The sequence below is a fragment of the Rhinolophus hipposideros genome, assembly GCF_964194185.1.
Source record: "Rhinolophus hipposideros genome assembly, contig: HAP1_SCAFFOLD_477, whole genome shotgun sequence".
Classification (NCBI taxonomy): Eukaryota; Metazoa; Chordata; class Mammalia; order Chiroptera; family Rhinolophidae; genus Rhinolophus; species Rhinolophus hipposideros.
In genome coordinates, this window is record NW_027669221.1 from 1,296 (window position 1) to 17,690 (window position 16,395).

The 16,395-nt window shown below is 34.8% G+C and overlaps 1 protein-coding gene and 1 long non-coding RNA gene across 4 annotated transcripts; one reads left to right on the top strand and one right to left on the bottom strand.

Annotated features, from left to right (window-relative positions):
• The first annotated feature begins 239 nt into the window (after positions 1-239).
• Positions 240-15,480, top strand: LOC308495650 (myotilin). 3 transcript variants are annotated; one of them, XM_081080621.1, is made up of 11 exons: positions 240-348; positions 2,926-3,034; positions 3,359-3,489; positions 7,399-7,573; positions 8,371-8,475; positions 10,790-10,836; positions 11,422-11,554; positions 12,162-12,369; positions 13,907-14,072; positions 14,499-14,632; positions 14,838-15,480. In XM_081080621.1, exons 5-11 carry the CDS (start codon positions 8,392-8,394, stop codon positions 15,008-15,010), a joined length of 945 nt encoding a protein of 314 aa, XP_080936747.1. In that variant the 5' UTR covers positions 240-348; positions 2,926-3,034; positions 3,359-3,489; positions 7,399-7,573; positions 8,371-8,391; the 3' UTR covers positions 15,011-15,480. The 3 variants fall into 3 exon arrangements, with proteins under 3 accessions (XP_080936747.1, XP_080936746.1, XP_080936745.1); XM_081080620.1 differs by having other exon boundaries at positions 259-348; positions 2,926-3,489; XM_081080619.1 differs by having other exon boundaries at positions 259-348; positions 2,926-3,489; positions 10,787-10,836; positions 14,838-15,459.
• On the bottom strand, positions 10,129-11,833 carry LOC308495651. The gene is made up of 3 exons (XR_013993024.1): positions 11,702-11,833; positions 11,354-11,547; positions 10,129-11,179 (listed from the first exon to the last, which is right to left on the bottom strand). It is a non-coding gene; the product is annotated as an uncharacterized lncRNA (long non-coding RNA).
• Positions 15,481-16,395: the final 915 nt, after the last annotated feature.

Consider the following 16,395-nt stretch of genomic DNA (forward strand, 5'->3'; position numbering starts at 1 on the left):
TTTCCCATTTCCCAATTCACTGCTCTTCCCCAAGAGCTTGTTAAAGCTCATAGTTAAAATTCATATCTAAAATAAAAAGGCCTGCAAGAGAAGCTCATGTAATCCCACTCCTTAAATATCACTAAGACATCTGAGATATTGTTTAGATTGTGGACTCTTACTTTGACATGCCAGCATAGGTAGGTAGACAGGCAAGCACATCAGATGTCACTGTTTGGCAGCCGGTAAAAGTCAGTGGTGCTATAATATTAAGCACAGAGCCACTAGATTAGTCTGTGAGGGAACGGGATGCCTCTTCCTTCCCTTCAACAGTGAGTTAAACCCAGCTGGCACCCTCTGGAACTACCGGTAAGTCCCTTCTTTATTCCTGCTACAGGTTTTTTGTTTTGTTTTTTGTCCAAATCAGCGGAGTGTGTACAGAAGTGATCTTCAGATAGAGTGTGAAAGCCACATCATCATAATGGTATTATACAAAGATTGGAAGAGAAACTGATCTATTCATTCCATTGAAACTGGAAGGCATTATAGAAAAGGTAGAAGAAAAGATAGTTATGTGTTATTATTTTTTAAGTCATCGTTTTTCCTTGAAAGGGGACACTTGGTCTGTCTGTAATTGTGGTGATATCCTACAGCTTCAAAATATCCTCAATCAGTTTTGTGTGCAAGTCTGTGCTATAGTAGGATGGGGGGAAATGTTAAGATTTTTTAAATAGGAGACTGAATAGTATTTTATTTATGAAATCTTTAAATTTATTTAACATTATTTAGAAGGAAATGATACTGTAATGTACTAGAATCTAATCTAGAACTGAATTGTTGAACAGTAATTATAACCATGAAGAAAAGACTTTCAGAGTTACCTGTGTGAATACCTGTATAAAATTTGGTAAGACAAGAACAAAATAAAATTTTTCAAAGAAAATATTTTTAATTGAACTTTAAAAAATAACAGTAAATTTTAACTATGTAGGCCAATACCAAAATGAACGAGACAGTTGACATTCTAGAAATATCTGTGAAGAAAAATAGAGGACTTTGGGGAAAATATCTGCTAGCTATTTGTTAAACAGTTTATTCCTTGCTATTTGAAATGCATCTGAATCATTTGCCTGCCCAAAAAGGAATTCAGGAAACAAACTAGATTCAATTCTTAATGGAATGAAATTAACTATAGAACTACTTGCTTTGAAATAGAGTCTTTTTTTAAGAACTATTTAAAGCTTCCTTCTGGATGTTTTTCCCCAACAATTTAAAGGCCTAATTTAGTTAATTACAAAAATGCACTCTAGTTGAATGTACTTGTGATCATAAACTTGAAATTGAGTATTACATGACTTTTTAAGTGTTCTTTTCAATAGAATCTTTCTCTTGGCTATTTAGTTGCATTTTTGTTCTTTCCCAAAGCTGCCAGTTTTCATTTAAACTACATGCACAACCATAGAATGAAGCTGTCTAGAAATTTTTCATTAAAAACGATACTTTCTTCAAGATAGGAAATAAAATAATTATAAGATTTTGTTTCAATAATGACAAACACTGGCTAATTTTATTAACTAAGTTTGATTTACCATTATCTCAGTGTTGGTTCTCAGTATCTCTATGTGAAACAAACTAAATGTATTTTGGACTAAATTACCTGATATTTTGAATAAAGACAGAATCAATACTATAACAATTTATAGGGCTAGCCTTTGTGTATAATGTCTGTATACAGTTCTGCTTAGATTTACTACACTAATGGAAGAAATAGAGGGATGTGTAATTGCTTAAGGTGATTTTAGTGACATATGATTCATCTAAAGAAAAATGGGGATCTACTGTAGGAAGTCAGGTAAACCAATGCAGAGAAAAGTAAGAGAAATGGCACCCATCTTTTCTTGGTAACATCTAGGCTGGCTTCATAGTTGTTGCCTTACTTCCTTCTGTACATCCTGTTTGCTGTTTCAAAAGGAAAAAATAAGAGAGGGGCTAAAATAATTTCAAAATTAGTCTAAAATACATATTAAACAGGTAAAATAATAAAAAATAAAACTAAATAATTAAGAGAACATCAAGACCAATAGCTAGATAGCATAATCTAAAAAATAACAAAAAATTTACAAATGGCTCTGGAATGCAGTCAGTAACATATATTATATACACAAAGAGAGACACAAACCCAGTCACTCTTGAATAACAGTCTAGTTTAGTACTATGATCAAATTTGGAATCAAGGGAAGAAAAACAAGCCGTAAATTGTAAGGTGAAAAAAATCCACTCACAGTTGACAACAGTGAATTATAGATGTTCACTCTGTGAAATTGTGTAAGGATGAAGGAATAAATATGGATATTAAAATAATGTTCTTTGCAAAAGCAGCATATTGCTCCCCTTGATTTACTACGACATCATTCATCACAGATCACTAGGACATGAGTTAATTGGTATATCACAAGAGCTGTTCATTGCTTTTGATGAGCAATGGGAAGGATTCAAACTGAATGGAAGCTGACGTTATATATTTAACTGCTAATACGTAATTTTAAATCATTGAATCTCTGTGCTTAATGAAACTGCAGCCTCTGGGAAAAAGCTGATCATGAGACCATAAAATTATCGCACTGAGCAACATCACAGAATATCTTTTCATAAATAACCACTTGACAAACACAAACTTTGCGCTCCTGCATCTGGAAGCCCCTGGGCATGCTTTAAGAATTACCCAGAGCAAACACTAATGAATCCTTTTTTCTTATTCTCAAGGGAAAAGTCATTTGTTCAAAATAAAAGATAAAAGGGAAGTATAGAAGCCAGGAAAGTTCCACCTTGAGATGACCTTGAAAGCATATAAGCTCAAAAAAAAGTGCATTAAGTTCGGAAGGATATTAAATAAACAGTACTGTCTTTACACAAATATTGTAACGGAATTATTTTCTCCTTTTGAAGGAACAATATTCTTCAAGAGAAGGCCACTCCATCAAAGCCAGGAGTACAGCATTCCCAGGATCTCCACAAGAGGCACACCAAGGCTGCTTCTGACTCCTTCCAACCTTCTGTAATTCCAGGCTTGCAGCCCCAAATTCAGGATCCCACCCCTCCAGGAGCAAATCACTGTAGTAATAAATTGCCTTCATCTTCCATATACCAGCTAAGCATGTTTAACTACGAACGGCCAAAACATTTCATCCAGTCCCAAAATCCATATGGCTCCAGACTGCAGCCTCCCGGACCAGAAACCTCCAGCTACTCTAGCCAGAACAAACAGTCTTCCATTATCATCCAGCCCCGCCAGTGCACAGAGGAAAGATTTTCTGCTTCCTCAACAATGAGCTCGCACATCACCATGTCCTCCTCTGCTTTTCCTGCTTCTCCCCAGCAGCTTCCAGGCTCCAACCCAGGCCAAAGGGTTACAGCCACCTACAACCAGTCACCAGCCAGCTTTCTCAGCTCCATATTACCATCACAGCCTGATTACAGTAGCAGTAAATTCCCTTCCACTGTGGACTCCAAGTAAGTGAGTTTTTAAAATACATACATATGGGTATGTACTGCATACATAGCGAGCTTGTATCTGACGATGGGGTGGAGTGATGCAGTAGTTCATTCTTCACTATCTAAAAAGGCTATGTGACCTCGACGTCTCATTCCATAATTCTCCTAGAACACTTGAACCAGGGTACTGGAAATAAGAGGTCATCTGACCCATTCTCCAATGTCCAGGCTGAGCTGAACCCAAATCATCTATTATCCATACAATTATTTACCAATTATTTTCCATCTTCAAAAAAAATTTTCTAACATACCCAAGAACAGTGAATTATTCCCCCAGTTCTAAGCTAAGTTCCTCAAGCTGTAAATTTAATGGCTCTAGTTCTGGGCTTAGCTGAGATGAAGAACACCTGTCTGCTCATCTTCAGGTAGGATTTCCTCTCACATAAGCAGAGGCTACTAAATTTCTTCTCAGTCTTTTTTTTCCTATCCATTTTCCCCTCTGATCTTGAACATCCACTTGGCTAAAGAGAAATTCTGTGATTCAGACACTAATGTTAGTATGAATTTTCCTTACTACAATCAGAAGAAAGGCTTGAATAAAGGTTTATGACTTTAAGGTTTCCTTCGGTAATTAAAACAACACTTTTTCAAATTGGTTAGGCTGATCTAAATACAGGGAAGAATACCTGCAGCCTTATGCAAGCATGTACTCTTTTCACAGCCCTAAAACTGTCCTAGGAGAACATGATACGAAGGACACAGTGGTTGTGCTTTTTTTAAAATGTGAACTAAATACTTTGTGCTTATGCAAAGTTAGGGCTATCAGTTTTCCTGTTCCCTAGCTGGCTAGAACATCAGAGAATTAAATCAAAGACATCCGAAAAAAATTGTCTGATGGAATGTTTTGTTTGTTGCGAGATTATTGACAGATTTGCTGAAATTCTTGCTAATTTCTCTCCGTCTTCTCTAGCGGCTAATTTTTTCTAGAGATTCCTATTGTTGGTGACAACTCTGGAAACCTAGTTAAATTGACTATAGCAATTCAACTTGCAAAGAAACTTTTTCAATATTTTTAAGAATAAAAACCAGGAAAGCCAAAAATATTTGTTAGAATCCTATCGATATTAGGTTGAACCATTTGAAATGGCTGACAGCCAAAAATGGCATTCTTACAGATTTGGTCTAGTATTTTTCAAAGATCCTTGAATAATTAAGAGCCCTCTCTTTTCTCTCCAAATTCCCATTATTTCCATTATCACACAAGGGAGATTTTTCTTGGTCACATTGTACCCAGATGATGATCTTTTTCCTCCTAACTTTCAATTATTTCCAAATTTCCTATACGAGCATTTTTAAATCTGAAATAACCTTTGTGACTATTTTTCTTAGTCAAGTCTTTCAATTCTACTCCAAATTCCTGTCCAGAAAATAAAGCCATCAAATAAATATTACTGAACCTCAACCAGATACCTAGCTCTGTGAACAGAACTAATAAGAAGAAAGGCAAAAATGAAGAAAAAATAAAACACAGGAGGTCCCCAAACAAGAGATCAAAGATCTAGCTTTAGCTGTTCTATTTTCAGCAACCACAGATAACTCTTTTAATCTTCCCGCAGCCACTTGATACCCACTCAGTGCCCAGCTGCACAGGGTGGAAAGCTCTGGCCCTTTGAACATTTGTGCACAACTCCCTCAATTGTTATGATGGGCTTAAGTTTGCCATGTCTGCTAAAATAATCCCTTGGATTCTGACCGAGAGAAGTCTGAAAGCTTTATTTAGCTTTTCATCAGTAGGACACCCTTAAGCAAACGTTCTATTCAGTTGATCAAACCACAGATTGGAAATTGAGAGAACTCTTTAATTCCAATTATTCCTTTCAAAAACCTCGCTGTGTGATATTCAGCAACTTTACCTTACCTACTCAGTGATTCAGTTTCCTGATCTGTAACAAAATTAGGGATTTGGGTGATTAATGATAGGGAAAAAAAGACCTATACGGCAATGTGCAAGTATAATATTAGTTTATAAATATGAGTAAATATCAAGATCTAAAACTTAAGCCATCTAACCTGGTAATGATGGGTGTATTCCATGAATAAAGTGACTGAGGTTACAAATACATCAGTGATTCTCAGTCTTGGTTTTGATAATTCCTCAAGATTTCTCAGATACATTGCATTATTTTATGACAGCCTGAAAACAGAATTATTTAATGCTAATTCACTTTAAGAAATGTGTGACTTCTACAAAGATGGTAGGCTAGCTACAAAAAACTTTTTAAAAGTTACTATAACTTCATACAGTTGGAGAAAAATATCTGTAAGACCAAAGGAATTTTACCACTTTGAGCTGGGAATGCAATCTTAAAACAAGCAAATGAACAAAACAAAACAAAAACTATTTATTTAAACATTTGGTTATTTACTTAACAGAACAAATCATACTTTAAAAATATAGACAATCCTGAAGATCTGAAATGTAAGGAGGAGAAATGCGTATCATCAACTTTGAATACAGAGCATCTTGAATAAAGTGAAAACATTCATCCACCTGACAGAATCACCTATATCCAAGCTCTGTGTCAGTGGATATAAATGACATTATGGTGAGGAATAAGACATTTTTCTCAGTATGTTTACAATCTAGAGATTACTAACAAAGTCTTCAAAGTCTACAAAAATTAAAACTCTGGCTCCACTCAGAGAAGCATCTCTACTTAGCTTACAAGTTATTTTAATGATTCTTGAGAATATCTGAACAGGAACATGTCACAGAACAGACCAACGTTGCTTCATCTGGATAAGTGGAAAACATTTATTGTAACGGTAAAATATTGAGGGTAGTGGTCAGTTTTCTCACATTAAACAGATATAAGCTAGCACCTGTAGTGCCCTAAACGAATAAACTATGAAATCTGAACAAAGCACTGTGAAAATTGTGAGCTACCTAACAGATCTAATAATACAGGAGTCCCTAAATATGACCCCTGCCCTCTATCGGAATCAACAGGGAAACTCTGGGAGGGGCAGGAACATCTCAGAAGAAAATTTAGGACCAGAACGTGAAATAAGGATTTCAACTACTGTTCAAATTTGCTCCCTTTTTTTCCAACCCTCCCCCCTTTTTTCAGTTTACATTTCTTTCTCCCTCTTCTAATCATTCTTTCTCCAAAAAAATCACATTAGCAATGTTAAAGAAACTGTCATTATTATAGAAGCTATTTGTCATATAGTGCCATACTTGGATATTCTAGAATATGAAATTAACAGGAACGGGAAAATAACAGAAAAGCCAGAGACCAATGTAAGCTGTAAACTCTATTCAAAGCAATAGAATATTCGCTAAATACCAATAGTTATACTGGTAAAAGTTTAACAGTCAGCTGAAGGAAGGAGCATGATTTGTGGTATTTACCAATTTTCCTGGTGTAGATACTCCCACCATCACCAATTTCAAATTGTCAACATGAGATCATAGGAAGCTGGGAAGACATGCTAAAAATCAGCTCTCTTGAGCCCATGAGTCAACTCCAGCATACCACTGCTTTATATTCACCTAGCAATCAAACTTCTGAAATTCAGTTGTAAGCTTAGAAGAGCTTGCAAGCTGCCAGTAACTAGACTTCCTCTCACTTCCTTAGGGAAGATCTTCAAGGAAGGACATCCTCCTTACATCTTATATAAATTGTTCCTCCCGCCACTTAAGTTGCACTTGCCAAGACCAAAAGAAAAAAAAGCTGGTAACCATTCTTACAAAATCATTCTTGGCTGTTGTTAGGAAAATTGGTGGTTTTAGTAACACTAGTACTACTAAGTTATGGATTCAACCTAGCTAAAAGTAATTGACAAAACAAGGCCAGATCTCTTTTACATATATATCTTACTCTAACGATCTTTTTAAACAAATGTATTTTTTTCTTCTTAAAGCTGTCAACAACCGTCAGTTGGCCAACCTGTAAATGCTAAGCTATACCAAAGTGCAAACGCTAAGCCCACACCAAGTACTCCTGACCATGAAATACAAGGATCAAAAGAAGCTCTGATTCAAGATTTGGAGAGAAAGCTAAAATGCAAGGACAGCCTTCTTCATAATGGAAATCAAGTGAGCAAGATCCCTCTTCTGTACTAAAGCCAATTAAACTATAAAATCTAATCTGAATAAGAAAGTTCTTTGTCTCAGAGATCTATGACTATATAATAAAATCACCTCTTGATTTTCAGTAGTAAAATGAAGCAAAGGAAAAATTAACCTGAAAAATTAATCTGAATGCTTTTAGGCATTACCCTCTCATAAAATACATCTGATGACTAAATAACTAATAGGAAATACTGTCAATGTGACTTCTTCATGTATTTTGGTGTATATTATTGATGAACAAATAGCTATAGTTTTTATTCGGTAACTTACCGTGCACATTGTATTAATCATCTGTCTTTGAAACAGTACTATAAGCCTTTACTCCAAATACATGCAACATACCTGTTACACTGCTTTCAGCCAGTAGTAAGTCAAATATTCAGTGTTCATTTAATCAAAGTAATTTCTCAACGTGAAGACATGCAGTACTATATTCGAAGACAGTGCCAAATAGGACAAGCACACAAGGAGGAAGGGAAAGACTCTCCCTTTACTTGGGAGAACCTTATCTAAGGGTGGTTGTGCCTGCCTTTCCTAGGTGCAAAAAGAAAATGGAAGTATTATAGATGTGGGAAGTGGCACTAAAATGGAAGGGAGTACTTTGAAGAAAAGAACAGGTCTTCTTAAATATACAGTATCTACAATTCAATAGACAGAATTATACTTCTTTGGTAGAATTTTTGATGGCTTTAAGATAAAGCTGTACAAATAACTTTTATTAACTCTCATTACTATCTCCTTAATGACTTAAATCGTTAAAGCGGCTAACATATGAGGAGAAGATGGCTCGCAGATTGCTAGGACCACAGAACGCAGCTGCTGTGTTTCAAGCTGAAAATGATAGTGAAGCACAAAATTCACCACAGGTAAATTAAAATAATCTGTATCTAACCAGAGCGTTTTGTGTGTGATTTTTAAATGCCTTCTTTTCTAAATGTTTATAAATAGCATTTGAAGCAAAAGTCAATCACTTCCACGGGAGAGGCCATGATGGGCTGAAATATACATAGTTTCAATTTTACCCCATTTTTCTGGTGGTTCTAAAATCTACACAAGAAAATATCACAAAGACAAAACACCAGGAAGCTAAAGAGTCACTTTTCATCTGGACATGCATGGGTCAGTTAGACCTAGGAACTTTCTACAATTATCTGCATGGACAGATAATTTAAGTTGTAAGTCTTCAGTACGACAGAAGTTAAAACTCTAAACCAAAGGAATTATAACCTTTCCTCATAAACTCATTTCAATGTTTTAAAATATACCCGTGGCACAATGAAACATCCTATTCCTTTTGTCATGTTTTGTATTCACAAGCGCTTATTAAAAACCATCAACCAACCAAAAAAAAAAAACAAAAAAAAGACAAAAAACTGCTTGTGAGTAAATGGCTCCAAGATAAACAAAAACATTCTTTCCAAAAAGGGATTAACTTTATGGAGAGTATAAAGTGAGCATCCATCTCATAGGCTTGTGCCTGACCAACTTCATTTTAACAAGTAAACTTAACCCTGAATAGAAATGTGCAGTTCGAGAGGCAGACTAAACTGTGATTGCTCCGTCTTCCTTCTGTAGTTACCTTTCATTCCTTCCCCAAAGGTCCACAAGAAACTGGGAACCAAAGGGATGAAACTGGGCATTTAAGACTACCAAGCGTCTACGTATAAGTAGCTGAAAACAAGATTTTTGTTTCTGTTAAATGGCATAGTACTACTAAGAAGGACGGAGCAGGGTCTAACAAAACAAGTAACTAGAAACTGAAAACAGAATTTAAATCTCTTTTTGACTCTTGAACAGTTCATGCATTCATTCATTCAACTAATTTATATGGAACACCTACTGTGGTGGTACAAGAGATTACAGCAAGAATAAGACACAATTTTACCTCTATTAGAAGTAACTCAAAGTAATGCTATGTTGATGATGGCTTAACTTATAAATTATGATTTCAAGGGCAAGGATATATTGTTTTTCTCATTCATTCTTTAAAAGCTTTAAAAGGAAGGTGATGGTAACAGGAAAAGGGATAGCAGCAAAATATATCATTACGAAATCAGAAAAGATAAATCTTACATTTTTTTGTACACTTCAAGCATTCTACCTAAATAATACAAAATGTCAGCAAACTATGTATAACTGAAGTGTCACATCTATGAATACAAATATATACATATTCAAACCACCACTAAGGGAAAAAGTAAAAAACTTAATTTGGATATTTTCAGTTTAACTGGATTTTTATTTTTTACCAAAAAAATTAGTTGATTTGTTTGATTACTGAATTGTTGTTTTGACATTTTGCTTAGAAAACCTTAAGGCTAGCCAAAAATTGTTATGGAATTTTAAGAATTTATTTTAAAAAAACAAAATATATTAAACATATCCATCCAAAAATAAATTATTTGTACTGATTGGCTGTGTTACTATAGAGATGTTTTTAAGGTATTTGGGTAGGAAATATATTTTCCACTTCTCTGCATCCCACTATGCCAAGCACAGTGAAATACACAAAACAGGCACTAAATATTTGATCAATTTATTAATTCTATTATAATTTTCATCAATTCCTGATTTTATTCTCAAACAGAAATAATTTTCTGGTGCTCAGATATAAATCCTAAAGATGTCTGCTTAAACACACCTTTATTAATCAGGAAGTAATTAATGTTGTTTTTCAAAGCCTTTTCGTGGCCCTACACATGTCTTCAGGATTTTGTGTCATGAGCTATAAAAAGAGAAGTATTTTCCAGTCTAATATGTTTACTGCTGTCGGTGCCACTTTTGAGCAGCAGGCATCATACTCCGTTACCTACTGCCAACGCAAGTGACTTCATGTCTATTCCTGTTTTATTAAAGGACAACCTGTACTATGTCCTCCCATTTCAAATACACAAGAGGGACATATCCTCTGTCACAAAATAGTCATCTGAAAAATGAACCACTATCAATTCAAAGTCTATCTAATTTTCGTAAATCATGTCTGTGGCATTTCTTGCTGGACTATTAGGTTAGTGCACTATATTTTAAATGCTTAAAAGCTAAATATATAGAACTAACCGTGACCATACAAATACAGCCAACATAGAAATGTTCCTTTCAACTACAACTACACTTAGTTCAACTTCATTTCAAGCTAAAATGTGAATGTTAACATTATCGCTTTGTTTTCATTCCAAGCAGCACAATTCAGAACATGCACGGTTGCAAGTTCCTACGTCACAAGTAAGGTAAAAAATATTTAATTTTAAAAATATATATTTTGCTACCTGTTTTCAGCTTAAAAATATATTTATAAATCCTGTAAGCTTCCTATATACCTTTTATAAAAACAATGTGAATTTTCTAATGTCAGAGATGATCACAATTTTTATCTGTTAATTATTAGAACTATCTAAGAGGAAGTTTTTTTAAATGTTTAGGTCAAATAAGCCAGGACCACATTTCCATAATAAACAACTTTCTCATGATAATAAAAACCCAATTCTAATTATACAATCTTTGCATGTGATAAGAATTGTCCATGGGGTACTCTGCATTTTAATAGGTCAGTTTCTTCATCAATTCATGGCACTGTAAAAAAAGAAACACAGATGTGTAATTTGTACCAGATGTTTAAAATTGCTACCACTTCTAACAGTTATCAAATATGCCACAACTAAATGTAGCCCTAAGGCCTCTTTCCATTGTTACTACACTATCAGATCAAACAGTATAGCCTCTGGGGTTTCCAATTTGATGGCTAACCTGTATTTATGTGAAAGGAAGGGCAATGACAATTTTTCTGCATAGTGATTACTAAAATATTTTTGTAGAAGTCGATCATCTTCAAGGGGAGGTGTGAATGATCAGGATGCAATCCAGGAGAAATATTACCCGCCTCGTTTCATTCAAGTGCCAGAGAACATGTCAATTGAAGAAGGAAGATTCTGCAGAATGGACTTCAAAGTAAGAAAAGAGTTAAAAAATACTGAAGGAAAATGAACAATGGGATACTAAGTTTTGAACAATATCCTCTTGCTCTTCATAGCTTGCTACACAGCTTGAGAAGCAGTATGTGTAGTGGATAAAAACAAATTCTGGAGCCAAGCTTACCTGGGTTTGAATCCTGGCTCTGCCACCTTTCAGCTATGTAACCTTGGATAAGTCACTTAACCTCTGTGTTTTGTCTCATCTGTAAAATGAGAATAATAAATGTACCTACCTCATACAGTTGTTTGAGGATTAACTGAGAAACAGGTATAAGGTACTCACAATAGTGCCTACCACCTAATAAATATAATGTTCTAAATATAGTAATTAAGAGACCTTAAAGGTTATATGAAAGAGCTAGATATGGTTTGAAATAGTCTGAAAATATTATATTCAAGAGTTTTCATTTCCATTGTTTTGTTCAAAATTATTGAAAGCAAATGCCTTTTTTAAGCTCTTGCATTGCATTTTCAATCACAAACCCACTTAGATACTGGAATTGTTAAAATTCATAAATATACAAATGGGTTCCAGTGATGCTATAATTTAAAATCCTGTCATCTCCTTGTATTTTCATTTCTAGGTAAGCGGACTGCCAGCTCCTGATGTGTCATGGTATCTAAATGGAAGACCAGTTCAATCAGATGATTTGCACAAAATGATAGTGTCTGAGAAGGGTTTTCATTCACTCATCTTTGAAGTGGTCAGAACTTCAGATGCAGGGGCTTATGTGTGTGTTGCCAAGAATAGAGCAGGAGAAGCCACCTTTACTGTAAAGCTGGATGTCTTGGGTAAGCCTTCCAAGAGAGATCCTAGAGTATCTTTAATCCTGCAGTATTAAAAAAGAAAGTATTAAAAAAGAAAATCCCAGAGGACTTTATAGTTAAAGCTAATGTCTATACTATACAACCCAGTAGAACAGCAGTTTATACCTAAAAGCCACAGATGGTGGGGTGCAGAGGAGAACCGTGTTCTTGAGGGAAACTCAGTGAAACTAGAATGACAGATCTACCAACAAAGCTTTTCTGGAAAGGAAATTAAAAACCGGTACAATTTCAGACAGACATAGGGTAGTACAAGCATTTCTAGATGTAACAACGGGTTTTAAAGTCACAAATTGTAGTCTAATCATTTCTCTGGTCTACAATCGAAAATAATCAATCTGACTCACATTTTCACAGAATTGTCACAATCATGTACAGTTTAAAACTGAAGAATAAATGTCAACTTTTAGTCTTAGATTATGTTCCCTTTACTAGGAAACTAGTCTCTAATTATGACAAGAAAAACAAGTATGGCAAAAGTATGCTTTAGAAAACAAACATGGCAAAATTCATGTCTCAAATTTGTCTTTGTAAGGAAGTTCTCATAAAACTGATGTTGTTTCAAAATAATTTCAGTGCTTTAAATATATCACGTTTATAATGGATTAAGCCATGGTATGTTGCATAAGACATACTTTTCTATATAATTCACTGTTTATTATACAAAAGCTTGATCGAGTTGGAAAATCTTTTTGAGTCTGTATTCTACCCAGATCAAGGAAAAATCTTAAGATTATTCTTAAGTCTGAGGGGAATACTAGTGATCTGGAAATTAAAAAAAAACAAAAAAAAAAAACAATTCAAGTAATTAAGTTTTGGGCAAATCCTTTTTGTGCCAACAGCTCCAGAAACACTATAATGTTAGAGCTGGAAGAGACATTGGCAGTCATCTGTCCGGTCGTCTCATTTCTCCTTCAGAAAAGCTAGGGTTATAGTAGTATAGCACCATTTCCTCCTTTCCCTCAGGTATTTGAAGAAAAGTAAAGACATAATGTTTACTGACATTTGTATGATATTTTATAGTTTACAGAGTGCTTCTTCATTATCTCAATTAATCCTCACAATAATTTTCTATGGTGGGCACAGCAGTCACTATTATTTGGGTATTGTATCATTTTACAGTAGATAAAACTGATTGTTTTCCCCAATTTGGCACAGCTAGTAGGGCAAATAGAGAATTTGAATCCAAGTTGTCTGGTACTCTTTCAGCCACCCAGGCTGCCTCCCTATAGATGACATGATAAATGAGAATATGACTTAAATTCTTTGAATGAAACATGACTATAAATTCAATGCATCATTACATTACTGCTTTAGAACCCTAAGTGGTATAATATAACAGTATTGCATATTATTTTAACTAAAGCTAAAACGTAAAGCTTTCAATCCTGTTATTAGTACTTTTAAAAACTTTTATATCAACATACAAAATTCATAATACTTTGGTTTGACTTAATATCTTTTTATAATATTTCAAATACTTGGTCTTTTTATTAATATGTAGCTAAAGAACATAGAAGAGCACCAATGTTTATCTATAAACCACAGAGCAAAAAAGTTTTTGAGGGAGACTCAGTGAAGCTAGAATGCCAAATCTCAGCTGTACCTCCACCAAAACTTTTCTGGAAAAGAAATAATGAAATGGTACAATTCAACACTGATCGAATAAGGTAGGATAAGTATTTTTAGACTTAACTCTAGCTTACGTGGGTGAATCCAGTTATACTTTGAAATGCATTATAAATGGCATGCATTTGTGATCTCCTTTTGTCTCGTATTTAAAACATATATAGAAATATAATAAATTTCATTAAGCCAGATTCCACTAATCAGAAATTAAAGGCATAAAGTAGCCTAGGATTTACCTTTGTACTAACAATAAACAAAGATGGCTCGAGGAAATCGATGATATAAACAAGATTATGGGGGGTATTTAATTCAAGAAAACCAATAGCTATTTGGCAATGACTAGATATAGCCTCAGAATTTCCATATGCTTCTTTTTCTTATTAGTCTGACTGTAAATCAGAGGCATCATAAATAAACTTTGACAGGAAAATTAATTCCTATACTTTCATTTTTTTATTTCTTTTCAGCTTATATCATGATAACTCTGGAAGAATTACTTTACTGATAAAAGATGTAAACAAAAAAGACGCTGGGTGGTACACTGTATCTGCAGTTAATGAAGCTGGAGTGACCACATGTAACACAAGATTAGATGTTACAGGTATGTCACGTCAAGTGTTATACATGACTTAACCAGGAATAATTAATAAGAAACACAAATCTCAGCAGAGTATAAAATCTGAGGGATTTTCCACATAATCAGTTTCGATTTTTTTTTCCCTGTTCCTGTCTGATAATGAATACCTCGTGCAATCCATTTGTTTAGAACAGATTTTCTGAATTAATTTTTATTTTATCTATTTCAGCCCGTCCAAACCAAACTCTTCCACCTCCTAAGCAGTTACGTGTTAGGCCAACTTTCAGCAAATATTTAGCACTTAACGGAAAAGGTCTGGATGTGAAACAAGCTTTTAATCCTGAAGGAGAGTTTCAGCGTCTGGCAGCTCAATCTGGACTCTATGAAAGTGAAGAACTCTAATAACTTTACCAACACTGGAAAATTACACTATCAGTAACATATTCAATTGAATTTCTGAAATAAATCCATAACTGTATTAATAGATTATGGCTTTACTTAGGTAATATAATTAATATATATTTATATTATTTATCCTTTGACTCTTGCACATTGTATCTACTTCTTTGGTTTGTGAAGCCTACAGAAAATCTGGGTGTATGGGTTTTTAATTGTAGAAGACCATCTCAAAATGTGGGGTTTTAACATCTGTCGTATACATTTAACAATTACAGGGGATGAATTATAAAGTAGTATCAACTTTTTAAAAACATCTAATGCTTGTAATAAGATTACTGTTACTGCTTTCTAAATATTGTTTTGCCTGTTTTCTCTGATAGGAATACTAACATGGTATAGATTATCTGAGTGTTCCCTAGTTTTAGGTCAAGAGAATAAAATTTCAACTATTTAAAACAGACTGTCTCCTCTTCACAAAAGTCTAGCTCTTTGAGATACAACTTTCGGTTTTTATATATTAAACAACTCAGCAAAACCTCTGAATAACAAGTTCCAGAAGAGCAACAATATTATATTCTAGAACTGAGGGTCTTGGTGAAACTCACAGTTCAGTCAATTCCTCTGGAAAGTGAGCTAGACTTTCCTCGGTTTGCACTTCAAAGGCAACCATCTGTACCTCAAATCCTGATGAAATCTCTCCTGAAATAGCAATTTTGTTTAAACCAAATCGGTCTCTAATTCTTCAAGATCTTGGAGACTACCACTGAGCTCAATGGCATAATAATAGTCTGTAGACGCACGTGCTTGTTAATATTTCATGTAGATTTGAATACCTATATTTTGGGGTTTTTTTTTCCCTCCATTGCAAATTCAGGTAACCTATTACACTAGACAGCCTAATTCTGTAAGCATCTGGGAGTCCCAGTAAAGGAAAGGCCACGTCCTTTTATTAAACTCTTCTTCAGCTAGGAGGGTAGCCTTTTCTTTTTCTCAGGCCTCTTGTCCCCTGGCTGTCGGCCTTTTGCTAGGCCTCGCCTGGTTCTTTTATCATTGGTAGCCTTTGACCCTCCCTGCGGTGGCCTAGTTTTGCTTTTGATCTGCACAGAAAACAGCATTTATCAACATCAGTCAACACATCTCTTTCAGGGAAGTAACAAAAGTGGCTTTATTTTTTTTTTTTATTTTCCAAACGGCTTGATGGTTTTCTTTGGTGGACGTCCTAGGGCCTTTCGCCTGATTTTTATTTTCCTTTCTACCAACATGAGGATTCCTCCTGCCTCACATTCTGGCGGGCATCGGATGCCTTCATTTACAGCCAAATGTGTCTGGTCTTTTCCGCAGCTGGTTTGCAAACGTCCTTCGCATCGGTGCAAAGCTTGGGAACCAGA

Coding starts and splice junctions, on each gene's coding strand:
- LOC308495650 (XM_081080619.1), top strand. CDS start 3,134: ATGTTTAACTACGAACGGCCAAAACATTTCATCCAGTCCCAAAATCCA. Junction 14,073..14,498: donor TTCAACACTGATCGAATAAG/GTAGGATAAGTA, acceptor ATTTCTTTTCAG/CTTATATCATGATAACTCTG. Junction 14,633..14,837: donor CACAAGATTAGATGTTACAG/GTATGTCACGTC, acceptor TATCTATTTCAG/CCCGTCCAAACCAAACTCTT.